At 37.2% G+C, this 18,590-nt stretch overlaps 1 protein-coding gene across 6 annotated transcripts in view; it reads left to right on the plus strand.

Annotated features, from left to right (window-relative positions):
* ZEB2 (zinc finger E-box binding homeobox 2) overlaps positions 1-18,590 on the plus strand; it is a 132,298-nt gene that overhangs the window by 94,007 nt on the left and 19,701 nt on the right. For 4 of the 6 annotated variants that reach the window (XM_008976438.5, XM_008976439.6, XM_063595144.1 and 1 more), the window contains exon 4: positions 1,432-1,503. The exons of the other annotated variants lie outside the window; for them this stretch is intronic. In XM_008976438.5, the coding sequence (XP_008974686.1) occupies positions 1,432-1,503 (72 nt within the window). The remainder of the gene's footprint in view (positions 1-1,431; positions 1,504-18,590) is intronic. 6 annotated transcript variants of the gene reach the window in all.

Consider the following 18,590-nt stretch of genomic DNA (forward strand, 5'->3'; position numbering starts at 1 on the left):
TTTCAAATGATCAATGATTACAATTGACAATACAATATTGCTATATATTAAACTTCTAAATGTTTAATGCAAAATGTCTCTCTGAAAATATTTTTTAAATAAAGGAAAATTCCTTGCTCAGGAATGAATTTAAGTGGTTGTACAGCTTAAGCAAATATCATTCAAATTAGCTGATTATTATGAGGAGTGAGATTAAATTAGCATCCAGGTATATCTGTGTATTTTACCTTAAGAGGATCATGATTTTTCAGTTCTGATTCCATAAAGACATTTGCTACACTGCTTGTAAAATATATTTTATTTTATTTTTGCTGTAACATTTTCTAGAACCTGTTCTTTCATGAAAGTAGATTAGAATATGATAAGCAAAGAATGACCAGGACAGATTTGGAAATTCATAGAGTCTTATTTACAAAGTTTCCCTTGTTTTAAGTAAAATGATTATCACAGAGAGATATTCATCCTGGAGCATATTTGGTCTCATTAGTATTGTCATAGTAAAAATAAAAATTTTTAAACTTCACGTTTAATTTACTTACTTAAGAGATTTTTAACTATCAGCTATCCTGCTCTGTCCTCCTACGTCCTCTACAATCTGGTAGGCAGAAAATTTGAGAGTGCCCCTATTTTTCAAATTCTCCCTTATTTTAAAATATTGCAATTTTTGACGACCTTTAATTGTTTATGAATTTTTAACTTCAACATTATATATATTCACCTTCATCAGAACACTGAGCTGTTGTTACATATGTTTCCCCAGAAAATGATTATGATTACCTATAGGGGCATAAATGATGATGAGGAGAAGACATTTATGGAGTAGTTGGGATAGGAATAAGGCAGGTATGTTTTAGAAGTTTGTATCAAGCAGTGAAACAGGTATTGTTGTTACCTCTGGGATATTTGTTGTACAAACTGGGCATTCCAAGTTTTGATATGTAGAATTAGGTTTTCAAAAAGTATGCTTGCATAGATTAGCACCATTATAGCCATCCCAAGGGGAAAGAAAAGCATGAAAACAAAATGTGAAATTCTGACTTGCCACTAAGCATCCAGAGTTTCCAGAGGCATAGCAGCCAGCATGCCTCTTCATGAGTACAAATACTTAGTTGCTTTTGACTCTTATTGAAAAAATAATATCTTTCCCCCATTTGTCACTAGAACTGCCACCAGAAGAAAAGCCCTTCGTTTGCTCCAAATAAGCACTTCTGTTTTTCACAGCTTGCAGTAATGCTTAAAGTAAATAAGTTCTTGTGCAGCTAGCACTATTGGATTCATTCAATTGCCTGAACAAAGCTATTGTTTAGAGGTCTACAACAAGCCTTTTCTCTGTTTCCTTTAAAAGAATCTTCCTTGTTCCTGTGCTTGGCATGCTTAGTATAGTAAGCCTTTCTACAATTCTCAAATGCTAAAGATAATTTTCCCCCACAGAAGAAATGAAGGAAGACTATGACACTATGGGGCCAGAAGCCACGATCCAGACCGCAATTAACAATGGTACAGGTGAGTTATGTTGGCCACGCTCAGATCACATTTGTCCTGTGTCATGTGGGTTTAGTGAGGCAGGGAAGGAAACAGTGACACATCCATTTGTATCTCCATGACTTAACAAGTAGTCAACTTTACAGGTCTCTGGTTTTGTTTCAAATCAAAATTTCCTACATTTTGGTATTTTACTAAGCAAATACATCTTTCATTTTCACACCCCTAATTTACCTGTGACGCTCAAGAATACTGAACTCTATGAATGGATCCTTTCAGTGCATGAGTTGGGTGAATTTCTAGTAGTAACTTTTATTTTAAAAGACTGCAAAAAATTATTTTAAAATTAGGATATGATATACCTCTGCTAGCCACCACTTGATATCAGTCGTTGAGAATTCAAATGATATGGTGTAATTTAGACGTAAAATTTTTTTTTCAGAAAGACAAATTTCCACAAACATTTCTCTCAATAATTAATCATCTCAGTTCCTTTTAATCCTTTCTTTACTTGTAATTCTCTGCATCCTTGAGCCCTTTTAAATAATTTTTTCCAGGCAGTTTTAGAGAAGAATTGACAAGTTTACTTATTTTTAATGAAGCTAAAAAATTACAGTGGGAAGATACTGAGTGGTGTTTTGTTTTACTCTGCTACTGCAATAGAATGGAGTTTCAGGACAACTGTGATAGTCCATGTTTTTTCCCAAACACTGAATGGCATCTTCTCTCACATTCTTACATCACCAACACAAATTTACATGTTCCATCTCTCTTTTCCTAGATGAGACTGTTTATTTTGTGGAGGGGAGGGGTGTTGCAAACAGTCCTCTACACTACCATCACAAATATTAGCATAGTGTCCACTATAAAATTATCTTCCAAAATAAAACAAAAAAAAACATGTAACTACTTCTACTCAACTCATCCATGAAAAAAAAACTTGAAGTTTTATGAAATGTAAAAAACTAAGATGATTTTACATCACCCTTATGTTGATACACATCATAATACACTGCTCATGTTGTGTTTCTGTTTAAAATGTGCTTATTAATAACTTAAAAGCATGAATTCACTTTCCTGGGTATAAAATAAGAGAAATAATAAAAACCTATTGTCATTCTATTCATTCGAATAATGTCAATTTAAGGTATAAAAATAAAACTGTACAATATATGATTCTAGAAAAAGTATAGAATCGAGCACCAAGAAGCCTAATTTTTACACACAGCTCTGACAATGACTAGATTGTAACCTTGGGCAAGTCAGTTTTCCTCTTTGGAACTCAGTTCCCACAACTGCAAAACGAATAGATTAAACTAGTTTCTTGATAAGAATACTTCTAGTTTTAATATTTTATGTTGCATGGGTATTATCACCATGTAAAAATAGAAACAAGATAAAATAACTTCATATTAAAACAAAAATAAAGCGATATCATGAATTAGATACTTTCTATAATGTCCCAACTCATGGGATCAAAAATGGCTTCAAATTCCTTTTAAGGATAAATGTTAACTTTCAGACTCCAGCATAAAAAAAAGCTGATTTTTATTACCCTTATAAGCACTTAAAGTGTCACAAAAGAAAATTTACCCCACAAAGTAACAATTTACTAGCTGTTGTATACACCTAGAGTTTAAAGTGAGCTTAATAAAAATTGCTTCTATTCAGAAGGTTTAAAAATCAATCTTGAATGTCTTTTCACCAGGCTTTAAAAACCCCTTTTTTCTCATAATACCTGCTGTACCTTGTAGTTCATATGTATTCAGTCAATAAATAAATCAATAAGTGTTCATTGAGTGTGTTCTATATAGTCACTGCTGTGTGCATATGTGGTAGAAGATGGGTCAGGAAGACTAAAACATGGTTATCATTTAATTTGGAAGATGAGACTAATACACCTGAAAAAATAATGATGAAGAATAAGTGAAAATATGTGATAAACCTGCAACAAATGGTAGGAGCCATAATTATTTAGTTTTTTGTTGTTTTGTTTTGATTTGTTTTGTTTTGTTTGAGACAAGAGTCTCACTTTGTCACCCAGGCTGGAGTGCAGTGGTGCAATCTCGGCTCACTGCAACCTCTCCCTCCCAGGTTCAAGCAATTCTCCTGCCTCAGCCTCCCTAGTAGCTGGGATTTCAGGCATGCACCACCATGCCTGGCTAATTTTTGTATTTCTAGTAGAGACGGGGTTTCACCATGTTGGCCAGGCTGGTCTCGAACTCATGACCTCAGGTGATCCTCCCACCTCGGCCTCCCGAAGTGCTGGGATTACAGGCATGTGCCACTGCGCCTGGCCTATAATTATTTGAATTACAGAAGTGAGAGAGAGTCTATGGAATGGGCATTCACATCAGGTTTTGTGAAGGAGGTAGAATTCGAACTAAATACATTTTCAATAGTCATGGAGGAGTGAGGAAGGGCTTTCTAATTGAAGAGGAGTCTGTGAGCCAAGAAGGGAAAGTGTGACATCTATTCAGAGGATAGTGAGTAAAGGGTTTTGGCTGAATCAGAGAGTCCTAGGAGGCAATTTCTGGGAAATAAAGCTGGACATTTAAGTTAAAGCCAGATGGTGGAGAATATAAAGCACCAGACAGAAGAGTCTGGGTCATGTTATGCTACCATGATTTCTGTGGGTGAAAACTAGACTCTGAGAGACCAACTGGAAGTCACTGTAGTTATCCAGGTGTGAAGTGATAAAAATCTTGTCCTAAGGTGGAGACAGTGATGAAATTAGCAACATGACTTCTTAACAAACAATTGATTCTCTGAATGATGGAGGCAAAATGGCTTCAAAATTACAGATCTGCATGTTTAGCATATAGCAGTACTTGCTATTTCTAGATTTACAGAAGAAGGATCTAATTTTGAGAAGATCTTGAACCAGCCTTTAGACACAAGTATTTTCATATAAAAGATATATAGATATGGGAATATAGGAATGTCCTTTGGAAATGAGGAATTGAAACCCAAGAAGTCAGGGCTGGAGATAGAGATTTGAGAGTTATGCAAATATACTCAGATCATGTTCAAGATCATACAGGACTATGAGATTTACAACTGAGTGTATTTGTTGAAGCAAGTAGAAAGCTGAGGCCAGGGCTCCTGGTGGGTGGGGAGGAAAATCAACAAAGATTTTCTTTTGAAAAAAAAAAAAAGATTATGACACAAGAGAAAAAAATTAAACATTCAGAAGCAAAGAAAGAGAATTTCGTAAAGGTGAGAACTCAGTTAAAAGCTTCAAATAACTACCCTTGAAAGAAAGCTGAGCAAATACACTGGACTTAGTTAATTAGAAATTTACTAGTGATCTTCAGCTTACAACTCTGCCCTTTTAGAGAATAAGTACATATCTTTCTTCCTAGCTACAAGTTTACCACTTCTTCTCCCTGACATCTCTTTGGATGCTAAATACATGTGGTTTTAGAAATAATACATCTTTTCTGGTTGAAATTGCATCTAAAAGACTATCTTCCTCTGCTCCCAAGTCCTGCTCATCAAGCTTCTGCTATTGGCTGAATTTCTTCTCTAGCCATCCCACACTAGAATGTCTTCCTCCAATGAACCTGTGGGGTTTGGGCTGCTTTATCGCCATGGATCCTGGAATGGTCTCCATCACAAAGTGTGTCTGAAGAAATGAGCGAGTGAATGGGAGACAAACAGCACTTGGACTTCCCTTTTGCATTTTTAGGTTAACATATTTTTGAGCCCTGGCCTGAAGTAACCAACCAGACATTTTCATCTCTCCATTATTCCAGTCATCCAAACTTGAAAGCCTTAGTTATATTTGACTGTTCTCTGTCCCTCATGTCCTCCTCTATTTAATCAGCCCACATCTTTCCTATAACAGTTTCCTCAATGTCCAAATTCCCTTCTTAGAATCCTGAATTGCCCCTTAGCACCTACAGGACATTCTTCAGTCCGATAATAAGTGCCATCCATTGTATACCAACGGCGCTCCATTCTTGTCAGACCAAATCCCTTGGTGATAACAAAAAAGAACCACATTTATACCAACCTCTGAATCTCTGCCCATGCTATCCCTTCAGACCCTAATCCCCCAGCTCCTTTCTTCCAGGCATCCAAATTCTCCCCATCCTTCTGTTCTTCAAGTCCAGGTCACATCCCATTTCCTTAATGTGGTCATCTTTGAACACCCCAAATGACAGCAATCTCTTCAGAACCCTTGTGGAGTTCTGAAATCCCACAACCCTAAGGTGTATATGGCTAACTTCAGCATGTTTCGTCGTTCCTCCTTATATTGTTTGCCCTTATTTCATGTAGTCAATTTCATGAAGACAAGAGGTTTCTTCAGCTGAAAAATGAGGGTGGATCATCCTGGTATCTACCTCATTGGCTGACCTTGTTCTCTAGCCAGTAATTAAATAAATAATTACTGAGGTAATTAAATAAATAATGAAGCCAGTTGTGGTGGTCTGGCCCATAATCTCAGCTACTCAGGAGGTCGAGGCTGGAGGATGGCTTCAGTCCAGGAGTTGGAGGCTACAGTGAGCCATAATCCACTGCACTCCAGCCTGGGTGACAGAGCAAGACCCTATCTCAAAAATAGTAATAATCGGAATGTATATGTTGATATTAGTAAGTGACTAAAAAAATGTTTGCCCTAAGGAAAGGACTATTCCATTTGCCTCGACAAGCCCAGTTATAGCAGGGAGCACACATGGCAGATATTACAACTGGTGAAATGAATGAATGAATCAATGAATGGATATTTGGTGGAGAAGAAATGGATTCTGATAAAGGAAGCCACAGTAGGGGAAAACATTCTCTGTGGAGGAGACTAAGTATCTTCAGAGAGTGAAACTAGGATCTAAGTCCCTGAAGGATTTTGCCTTGTTAAAGGCAAAGAAGAATAGCCTAGAGTATCACTACATTTTTTTTAACAACAAAGTTAGATTAACTGTATGGTAAAATTGATCTATAACACATAAAACAGTGCAAACCTGTATTTATATTAATAACTTTCCACGTTGCATAAGTTCACCAGTTTTAATTTTTTTAAAAAAAGGAACAAAATTGTAATGCTTTCACACGTAAGATAAAGAATATCTTCTAACAAAGAGCCTTACAACTTTCAGATATTAATAGGATTTAAATTCAAAATGAAATTATTAGGTAAAATTTTTAAGAGTGTGTGAATGAACTATTTTCTAAGAAGAGTAGAGAAATGGAAAAACTTGGAAGCATTATACACATGAGTTTGCCTACGTGCTAGTAGTAACAAGGAGCTATCTTAGGTGCATGGTGATCATTAGCATTAATGCAGTTCCACGTGCATATCAATATCCAAATAGGGCCCTGATGTTTTACTCTTTGAATGTGTGAAAGTTATATTTACTCAGACAATCTAGTACCTCTAGTTATAAAGGGCTATTAATAACCACCTGCATCTGCGCTTCCTTTGCTAAGAGGGGGAAGAGGTACCTTACATCCAGAAACTGGGCAAGGCCAATTTAGGCATCAGTTCTTAATCTTACACAACACAATAAATTTCTTGTCTAAGAACTAACTGTATAGACTCTAACTATAGTCAAACTTCTTTCCAGTATTCTAAGAATAATACATAAATTATTTCACATATGAGAGGCAATTGTTTTGGGAGGCTCCAGATTCTAGAGACCAATTACCTACACTTGAATTTTATCTCTACCAATTACTAGTTACATTAACTTGAGTGTGTAATTGATAAGCCTTCATTTCTACATCAGTAAAGTGGAAATCATGATTCCTTATGTACAAGGCCTCGCTGTAGGGATTAAATGGCATGTCATTTTTATTTATTTATTTTTTAACTGTATTTTTATTTTCTTTCATTTTTTTATTTCAATAGGTTTTGGGGAACAGGTGATGTTTGGTTACATGAATAAGCTGTTTAGTAGTGATTTCTGAGGTTTTGGCGCACCCATCACCCAAGCAGTGTACACCGTGCCCAATGTGTAGTTTTTTTTCCCTCATCACCCTCCCACCATTTCCCCAAAGTCCATTGTGTCATTCTCATGGCATGCCATTTTTAAAGCACCCAGTACAACAACTAACATAGACTAGATGCTCACCCTGTTTTGTTTTGCCAGTTGTTTTTTTTTTTTTTTTTTTTTTTTTTGAGATGGAGTCTCGCTCTTTTTGCCCGGGCTGGAGTGCAATGGTGCAATTTCGGCTCACTGCAACCTCCGCCTCCTGGGTTCAAGCAATTCTCCTGCCTCAGCCTCCTGAGTAGCTGGGATTACAGGCATGCGCCACCACGCCCGGCTAATTTTTGTACTTTTAGTAGAGATGGGGTTTTGTCATGTTGGCCAGGCTGATCTTGAACTCCTGACCTCAGGTGTCCCCCCACCTCAGCCTCCCAAAGTGCTGGGATTACAGGCTTGAGCCACCAGGCCTGGCCAACTTCAAACTATTTTTGTTCATTAAGAAATGAATACATCGTAAACTGTTTTCTCCATTCATACTGGTTCCTCCTTAACTTTTTCTCTAGGAAACAAAAATACAATTTTAACAAATTTGTAATGAAAGGACTAACCAATTATGAGAGCCGTTGACATTTAAGTTCTTTTGACATTCTGGAAAACTACACAGACAAGTTGTAGGACACATTATTTTCAGTACTCTGGCATTTGAGGCTAAAATATGAAGGTTAAGAACTAGTTTCGTTTTATATGTGATTTCATTTTTATTTAGCATCCCTTCTTTAACTGTGTAGGAGGAGGATTTAGTAGTATTTATAATGATTACGTATAATAATGATGAAAGCTGTCAGACTTTTCCTTTCTTTGACAACTGACTGACATCAGGAATCGTGTTCTTTTTAAAAATTTATTATTGACACATAACAATTTTACATATTAATATTTGTGAGGTGCAACATGATGTTTTGATACATGTATAAATTGTTTAATGATCAAATCAAGGTGATTAGCATATCCATCTCCTTAAACATTTATCATTTCTTTGTGTTAAGGACATTCGAGAACCCCCCGTTCTAGCTATTCTGAAATATGCACTACATTTTTGTGAGCTCCAGTCACATAATAGACCAACATAACTATTTCTCCTATCTAACTGTAGTTTTGTACCCATTGAGAAATCTCTCATTGTTCACCCTTCCCCCTACTCTCCTCATCCTCTGGAATCAGCCTAAATGTCCATCAACAGATGAATGGATAATGAATGGTATATATACCCAATGGAATACTATTCAGCCATAAAAAAGAATGAAATCATGTCATTTGCAGCAACATGGATAAACCTGGAGGACATTATGCTAAGTGAAATAAGCCAAGCACAGAAACATAAATATCACTTGACCTCACTCATATGTGGAATCTAAAAAGCTGTTCTCATGGAAGTGGAGAAAAATCATATATATTTTTTTCTTCTTACCTTGGATAACAACCAATAAACAAAAACGAAGCATTTGCCCATTGTTAACAACCACTAAAATACATACATTCAGAGTGTTTGTTGTATGTAGAATTTGAACTGAGGCTTGAGGAAACTTTAAGGAAATAGAAGGGTGAGTTCCTTCCACTAAGCAACATAAAATTTTAGGGGTGTTGATTAAAAAAATCATAATGACAAGAAGAGAAAATTTACAAATAAATAATTATAGCCTCATTAGTTATTCAACTCAATGGTCACTTATTGGGACCCTACTAAGTGCAAGGCATTTTGTTAGTCATCACAAAAGATACAGTGAGAAAAGAAGAGTCACTGTCATTAAGGACCTACATTCATCCGGGTGAATAAAACAGTGGTAGATGAATACGAAATGCGTGTAAAATATTTAGTGCAACGTTAGCGCATAATAAATGCGCTATCATTTCTAGCCATCATTATTGATTATAATATCATCTGGATTAAGACGTTTTATTTGAAATACAGCAAGCTATGTAAGTTCAAATGCAAAGTGTTCAGTATTGTAGAGGGTTTCTGACAGTATAGGGTCAAATATTGGAGATAGGACAAGAGAGGTGCCTTAAAGAAATTGCAAATTTCAGGGAAGACTTTCTTCAAGACAAAGACTTGCTGGGTATGCCTCTGTGCACAAGAGAGAAAGAGAGAAAGGCTGAAATGTAAAAGGAGACTGGGTGAAAGATGGAGTGGGTTATCAAACGAGTTGTAAGAGAATAATTTTAGATGATAGCCACAATAATGTTTATTTTTTAGCAGTAAGATCAGAAGAAGAAGACAGAATGATGATAGGAGAGAATGTTGTCAATTTAAGATGATCCAAGGAATACACACTGTATTGGTTGCACTCTTTGAAGTCAATAGGAAAAAGAGACTATCAGTCAGCAGTAAGGGAATAGGAATACAGTTGGAATCTTGAGACATGGACACGTAGAATAATTGCTGTGGACAATGCATGGAGATTCAATTATTAGGAAGGAATATCCCATTTTGAAAACATAGTCTGCAACAAGACTATACTATTATTTAAGATTTTTTTAAGATACATTTGATACTCCAGAAATTGGACTGGATCGTAGTTCAGCAGGGTAAGAATGATACAAGTGTAAGGGACAGAGATGGAAGTGATGATTTCAAGTTCCAAGGTGAACTGAGGTAAATAAAATCAGAATGGGTAAAATGGACTAGGGAACTTTTAAGGGCCTGATTGTCACATTGAAGTACACGTTTCAAGGGAATGAGAAACTGGATGATAGGGAAGGGGAGAAAGTAGAAATCAGAGAGCAAACGTTCACGGTTCTGGTTCTTGTCCCCGCTCACGGTTCTGGTTCTTGTCCCAGGGTTAGCCCAGGAGCAAGTGTGGCCATCCATGTTGCTGGATTAGAGAAAGCCTAAGCACTATGAAGCCAGGTTCTGCATGGACTACCTATTAAGTGATGAAGTTTCCCAGAATGCAATGGCATCCTGTGGGAAATGTAATCATGGGACAGGCGTCATTTTGCTTGCAGTATACAGGCAATGTCCTAAAACATGACGGTGAAAATGGATGACTTTCGACTTCAAACCATTACAGCTACAGAGTGGAAACTATTTGAGGGTAGAGGTTAGGTCTGCTCTTCTCCATAATCCCTCTCAGAGGATGCAGTGGTTTATACAGTGTTAATGGTTCATAACCAGGGTATTTGTTGAATTAATGAATAAATAAAGAAATAAATGATGAGTGAGTTGACGAAACAGGAACATTGATTGGAAGCAGTAGCGTGAATTAAGGAGTTTGTTGACCCTTCCTCTTTGTTCTGTGATTCATTTTGGCCCTGTGGAAAAGGTCTGTAAGGGATGGGTTATTATCAGGGGATGACACAGTTTCATTTAGTCTGAAAAAGTGGAACACATGTAGGAGGATATAATTAAGCATGGGAGGAGAATAACGAGTAATATGTGAAATGGGAAAGCAAAATGAACCGGGAATAAAGTTCTTTTTTTGGTTTCTAGTCCAAAGTTAAGCTTGAGGCATTTCTTGTTTACTATAACCACAAAATATCTAATATCTGCCAACTAATAACTAATACCTGCTATTTTAACAGATGTTAAAATAATACCTAATAAAAATTCACCTTTGCAAGGTGCTATGGAAAGTTATTCTTTATTGAGCGCCTTTAGAAACTTGATTACAAATTAGAAACAGTCAAATTAGGAAATACAATCCTTAAATATTAAATGGAAATTTTAAATAAGCATCTTGAACAGAGAATTTGAAAAACTTTTATGTGTTCTCTTTGCCCCACTAGACCCAGCTCTGGATTACCCAGTTAAAAAAAAAATGTAAGAATAAAACAAGTGTCTAGGATTCAGAGGAATGGGGACATTTAAAGAAAAAGAAAAAAAGTAAAAATTTTCTACACACACATATACAAACACACACACACACACACACTCTCTCTCTCTGAAGTGGGCATTTTAACTGACTTCCCCCCATATTCATTGTATGGTGTAATAATGTTGCTATTTAGAATTGCTTATAATGTCATTGTGATCGTTTCAGTATGTAGGGCCTGTTCAAATGGTATCAAGTCAGGCATGATGAAAAACTAAAAAGATGAGGTTCTCTCTTTTCTTGCCTCTTTCTCTCATGTTGAGTCATTATGGTGCAGTAGAAAGAGCAGTGGGTGAAGAGTCAGGATACATAAATCCTACATACAGCTCTTCCAGAAATTACTTGTGCAACTTTGTATGAATCACTAACCTCACTGTACCTTAGTTGTAACATCTGTTAAATGAGGAAATCAGGCTAGAAATTTTGAACTCCACCCCACCCTGCCCTTTCTTCTAATGAAATTTTACTGGAAGCATGAACAAAAAAATTACTGGACTGCACTAGCCGTCATGGGATGGGAGGCTCTCGGGGGCCCTGCCTCACGATAACATACACAGGGCCAGCTTCCTGGGTCTGGGACCTGCACAGTCGCACAGGGCCCAGCACTGAGAAGGGCTGCTTGTTTGGCTCTGCAGTTGCTGTCTTGAAGCTCTTGACAATTTTTGAATGAGGGGCCCAACATTTTCATTTTACACTGGGCCCCACCAACCATATAGCCAGTCCTGTTCATGTCTCACAAAATACATGAGAAGAATAGCAGAGTACAAGCTAGGATGGGAAGTGGTGGAATCAGAGAGGCAGTGCTTCAAGTGTTGAACAGAAATGCCAGTTAGGTCTAAGTTTACAGGATCCTTCTTTGGGTGTCTCCAGAGCAATTGAACCCCAAGTAAAGATCCAGATCTAGACTGAAAATCTTGCCTCAGCAAGAAATACAGTGGTGCCAGGTGTAACTCCCCTAAACTGATAATATTAGTATAAGGTTGGCAGCCTAGCCAGCAATTAAGTCTCTTTAACCATCAATTCTGTGCATCACATCGTTAGCATAGGGGAAAGTGGGGGAAAGAAGAAGAACTTTTTTTACTTTCACTATACTCTTGGTTTAATAACTCTCAATTTCTCCTGTTCCTCTTAACATGGAGCTTAAATTAAAACTTTTAAATTAGTTAGCTTTCTTATATCAGTAACAGAAGCGATACAAGTTTGATTATAACGTATTTCTCTGCAAGAGTTGAGTGGATATATAATGTTAATCAATTGTACAAAATCAGTTTATCAGATAATTCAGTTAGTACCTAAATACTTAACAAGGAGGGACTCATACTATTACAAAGTATGTCATATTCTTCTTGGTTGTATCTATCACATTTTTATAGGTTGGAAGAGTTTTGTCTGCCAGTCAGACATCTGTCAGGGAAGTCATTATTTTTTAATTTCTTAGTTAACTTCATACATTGAGTTTTTAAAAATAAGGTGGAGAAAGAGATAGGTTTGGAGGAGAGAAAAATAGAAGTAGGTGAGACGGGGGTGATTTTCAGACTATAATCAGTGAACCCCAAGAAGAGCCTGTTCACTTCCTGGCTAATGAACGCTGTTGTTTTATTAGCTTTGTTTGCGATTAGGAGCAGCTATCTTCACTTCACAGCAAGTGTTCCCACAAGAAATAACTGATATTTCAAGCTTCTTGAGTGCCTCCTTCATTCATTCAACAAATATTTAATAAGCGCTGTTTTGCTTGTGATGTTGTCTGGGGTTTCCAGGCACTTCCAAAATATTTTCTCTTAATCTGCATGTTTGTTTTCCCCATCAGAAAGCTGTGTTGTTTTGAGTTTTTAATGGAAAAGAATACAGATAAAATTCTCTAGGCCTAGCCAGTAAAGAAAAAGCAAACTGATTAAAGTAATTAATTAATTGAAATTATGGAATTCTGGAACTTTGAGGACACCCCAGAAAGCACACCCTGGCTCATTTTACAGATGAGGAAATTGAAATTCAAAAACATGAAATAACTGAGCCAAAATGAGGAGTCCAAGGACCCTGAACCTTGCCTAATCATTCAATTATTGCATAATAACTGTGACCCAGGCACTATGCTAGGTGCTGGTGACACAAAGCTGAATAACATATGGTTCATTCCTTTATCAGCTCACAGACACGTAAGAGAAAGATTACGATGGGATGTGATCAATTCAATGATTGAGACACACAGATGACATTCAGTAAGTGAAGAAGGAAGTCTATGTGAACTCAGGCTGAGATAGTCAGGAAAGCTACCTAATAATAATAATATGGGACCAATTGTGCTTCTCTCCAAAATCATGTTATGAATGTCTCATTTAGCCATGCGAGGCAGAGGATTGAATTTGTAGAGTTCTTAAATTGGACAAGGGTCAGAATTTCGTGAAAGACTTGTTAAAACACAGATTGCTGGTTCCATAGGTTTGGATGGGCCCCAATAATTTGCATTTCAAGCAAGCTCCCAGATAATACGGATGCCACTGACTTTTGAAAATCACTGACTGTCCCGAGCATTCTTAGGTTTCACGTGTCTCTACATAAAGCACAAGAAAAGAGCATTGAATTGCTGGGCAAAATCACCTTACTTCATCAACTCCTCTAAAATATAATAAACTAGTCTATCTTTTTGGTAATATGCCAATTCCAAATTTTTAGGTTACACAGTAATGTGAAAGACAAGTGCATATTGTCTATATTGGGAATTTTTGTGTGTGTGTGTGAGATGGAGTTTCACTCTTGTTGCCCAGGCTGGAGTGCAGTGGCACAATCTCGGCTCACCGCAACCTCCGCCTCCCAGGTTCAAGTGATTCTCCTGCCTCAGCCTCCCTAGTAGCTGGGATTATAGGCATGTGCCACCACGCCCGGCTAATTTTGTATTTTTAGTAGAGATGGTGTTTCTCCATGTTGGTCAGGCTGGTCTCGAACTCCTGACCTCAGGTGATCCGCCCACCTTGGCCTCCCAAAGTGCTGGGATTACAGGCGTGAGCCACCGTGCCCGGCCTATCTTGGGAATTTTTTAAAAAGTAATGGACTCTATCATTCTGTGCCAATACACAGCAATCAAAATCGTTGAGTGTTAGCAGTCTCTACATCTTGATATTCAAAATCCCCTAATGTAAGATCTCCTGCTGTTTAGGGAGATATTTGATACTGCAGACTACTACAGATTCCCATTCCTTGTCCACTCTTCACCTCGCTCTCCTGAAGCTCTCTTACATGAGAAACTCTCATTGGCATCTGAACATGTGTTCCCTGGAGAAAGCCATGTTCAGAGCAAGGGTGGAGAGAGCAGCCAAGATGCTGTACTAATTCCCAGGAAGAGCAGAAAACTTTTCTGTTGCTCTTGACGACCTGGCTTTATCCATGCCTCTGTACCAGTTGGAGGCTCTGCGAGGCCGCCCATGTAGCTGTGTAATGAGAAAAAGATCATCCTCTTCCCTCACGGTTGTTTTTAGGTATCTAGTGCCAATATGTCTTTTGGAAGCCTTCTGCAAAAACGCATACATGCATTTTTAATGATGAAAAGCTTACATTTATTAATTAGTCAACTTTAAACAAGTAGCCATGAGAATCTATAGACCTCAACAAATGCTGAATACGTGCTTCCTTAAACTAAAAAACTCAATACAAATGACTACATTCAAAATAATTTTTGTGTTTTCTTATCATCTGAGATGTTAACAAAAAGGCTGTTTTTCAAAAAGATGATAAATACAGTTACCTAGATTTGTAATTGCTTCTTCAGGTCCCTTTGCCTTTCATAGTGAAGTAAGCAAAAGCCAGATTATATGATAAATACATAATTTATGTTATATACATTACATTACACTGGGGAAGTGTGTGTGTGTGTGTGTGTGTGTGTATGAGATGCCCTATTACACATACATATATATATATATATATAGACATGTCTATATATTGCAGAATCACAACCATTATGTGTATATATCTCCAAATGGGTGAATCACAGAAGTAGGAAAAAAATTAACCACTCATGTCCTCATTTCCAAGAACACTGGCACTAGTAGGCACTCAATAAACAGTTATTAAACAAGGGGATGGATGGATGATTCTACTCAGTTTTTTACATATACTTGCTGCAACTCCTCTGTACCTTCCAAGATATTTTCTTTTTAAAAAGAATTATTTATCATTTTGATGTTTACTTAAATGGCTTAACATAATATTCAATTTTCTTCCATTTTTTATGAAAATTAAAAGCATGCAGGACACTAACCAGTGATAATAGAGTACCTGTCTTCCACTGTGAACACAGGCTTGCTACAAATAAAGAAAATGAATGCCAAAGGGAAACAGAAAATGATAAAGAATAAGTATCCGGTCTATATTTCATTACCTGTAAACACTAAGCAAAGCCCACTTTTAAGTATCTTTGAGAAAGTATTCTAAAGCAACTTGATTATGGGGGCTGACTAATTTGGGGACCAATATTTCTCTTTTATTTAGAGTTCTGTTAACATCGCTTGATTTTTAGGCAATAATTTTTAAGGCCAGTCTATATTGATATTTATTATTATCTGTCTGAAAAATCAATTATCTAACACAGCCATAAAGATATTTATAAAAGTGTCATTAATAAGCAACGTTAGTAAGAGTGGCCAACATATTGCCGAGAGAACTGAGGCTTTCCTGACAAAAAGGGACCTGAAAATTCACCCTAACAATCTAACAATATTAAAATACACATGGTCATGAGGAAACATTTTTAATTAACATTCTTTTTTATGGCTGGGCGCGGTGGCTCACGCCTGTAATCCCAGCACTTTGGGAGGCCGAGGTGGGTGGATCACGAGGTCAGGAGATCGAGACCATCCTGGCTAACGGTGAAACCCTGTCTCTACTAAAAATACGAAAAATTAGCCGGGCGTGATGTCAGGCACCTGTAGTCCCAGCTACTCAGGAGGCCGAGGCAGGAGAATAGTGTGAACCTGGGAGACGGAGCTGGCAGTGAGCCGAGATTGCACTACTGCACTTAAGCCTGGGCGACAGAGCAAGACTCCGTCTCAAAAAAAACAAACAAACAAAAAAAAAACAACTTTTTTTGTGTGTGTGTTTTTTGAGACAGGGGTCTCACTCTGTCACTCAGGGTGGAATGCAGTGGTGCGATCACAGCTCTCTGCAACCTCAACCTCCCAAGCTCAAGCATTTCTGCTACCTCTGCCTCCCCAGTAGCAGGGACCACAGGCACGCACCACCATGCCAGGCTAATTCTTTTACTTTCTATAGAGACAAGATTTGTTGCCCAAGCTAGATATTCTTTTTTTGGATAGAGAAAAGGTTATCTAACCTTAGAGAAGGTTGAGAGATATTTGCAAGACATTAGGATAAATTTTAGGACTAAATGCAAAATCTCTGGAGAAGGTATGGGAAGAAATTACTTGAGGCTTCTTGTGAATTTTTGTTATGGTTTGATCATAAATACCATGCAAATATCCTTTGTCAGTGTGTTTTGGCAGTTCTTCCAAAGAGACCAGGGAGTGAAGAGGATTACAGAAAGAAGGAAAATGAGATTGATTTTACACTAGAAAAATGCAGTGAAGAATTCTACAACCTTTCAGCTACTTTTGTACCTCATTCCTGTGTCCAGTACACATTATTGCATAATCTTTCTAAAAACAAACATACAAACTTTCAGATACAATCAAAACTTCATTCTTCCCAACAATTCTGAGAGTAACCAAAATTGAATCCCATCATTTGTCCTAGTATTATAATTGTTAGGGTGATTTTAGTTTTAAGAGACTAACATAAGTTAGTTTTAAGAAACACAACATACCTTCAAGCAGAAAAGGAAGTTTCTTGACTCACAGAATTTAAGGAAGGTGGTCAACAGAACCACTGCAAGGTGCACCTCAGCCTCAGGAACGAGAAGAGCTAGAAATGAACTGTCAGAACATGCAATCTTGTCTGCTTTTCTCTGTATGTCTGCTTTATTCTCTCTTCATAAATCTTTTTCTAGATGGAAAATAACAATTCCTTCATTCCACATTTTATAGCTACAGTCACTTGGCAGAAAAAAAAAACTGCCTTGATGCTTTTTCTGGAACAAAGTCCTAAAATCATAGGGAAGGGATTTATTGAATTTAATTGGATCTATTGGCTACCCTGGACCAATCAACAAGTTGGCCTGGAGAAGAGAGGACTGAGATTGGCTCACCTGAGCAACAGAGATCAACTGTGGCTAGGGGAGCAGGATCACATGGTAACACAGCAGCTCCTTGGGTACCATAAGCCTTGGCAATCAGGAAATGGAGAAGCATTCCTAGGACAAGGTGAATGTTGAAGTACTGGGCAGAAAAACTGTATATTACTAGCACCTATTGCACCTCAGGGAAAAACTACATTAGATTCATGCTGGTGATACCTAGTTTCTGGGAGGTTTAACTCTAGCCCACTTAAGTGACCCTAGGTATATGAGATATATAAACAACAGAATATCTATACAGCATGAAGAAATATCCAGATGGAGCAAATGGATTTAAATGATTGAGTGACATCTTCTTCATGAAACCCTTTTTGAATACTTATCTGAGCCCTATCAAACTCTTGCAAGTATTTATGACCACTACTACACAGTTTATCAAATAATTATTCTACAGTTGCCTGAGTATTAGGTCTAAGTCCCTAGCTCAGCTGCAGGTATCTTATTTTATGCTTCCTTTTACCAAAAGATCTCTACACCAAGATTAGTGTTAAGGACATAATTTATTCCACATTCATCCCATAAATGATTCTTGAGAGGCTACTAATTTCTAGGCAATATATTCAATGCCCAGGATATAAAGATGATCAAAGATGAATCCTTAAAGAGAGCACATGATTTGATGTCTTTTGTCCCCATCACATTTGATATAGAAATCTAGCATAGCCAAATTTGATCTAGCAATTGAATTACCTCTCCAAACAACAGTAGTGTATCTAGATGCAGTTTTGTTTGCCTATCCAGAAAAATCAGAATTTTCCTCCCTTTTAAGCCAAAAGGCTATTAATGCAAATCCAATTGAATTTGCATATGATTACATTTCTGATGGAAACATTCATATGCAAATGAAAATTCATGCAAAGATAGCCAGATCATTCAAATAGTTGCTGAAATATCAAGATTAAATTAGGATATTAAATGTACATCCATCTATGTTTACTAGGTTACACTAAGGTCATCAAGTAGGACAATATTCTCAAAAAACTTAAACCATGTCTTAACCCTTAACATAAACCATTGACAACCCTCAAGTAGATACGAATTCAGAAAGGAGCTATTACGTTACTT

Source organism: Pan paniscus, chromosome 13, assembly GCF_029289425.2.
Source record: "Pan paniscus chromosome 13, NHGRI_mPanPan1-v2.0_pri, whole genome shotgun sequence".
Classification (NCBI taxonomy): Eukaryota; Metazoa; Chordata; class Mammalia; order Primates; family Hominidae; genus Pan; species Pan paniscus.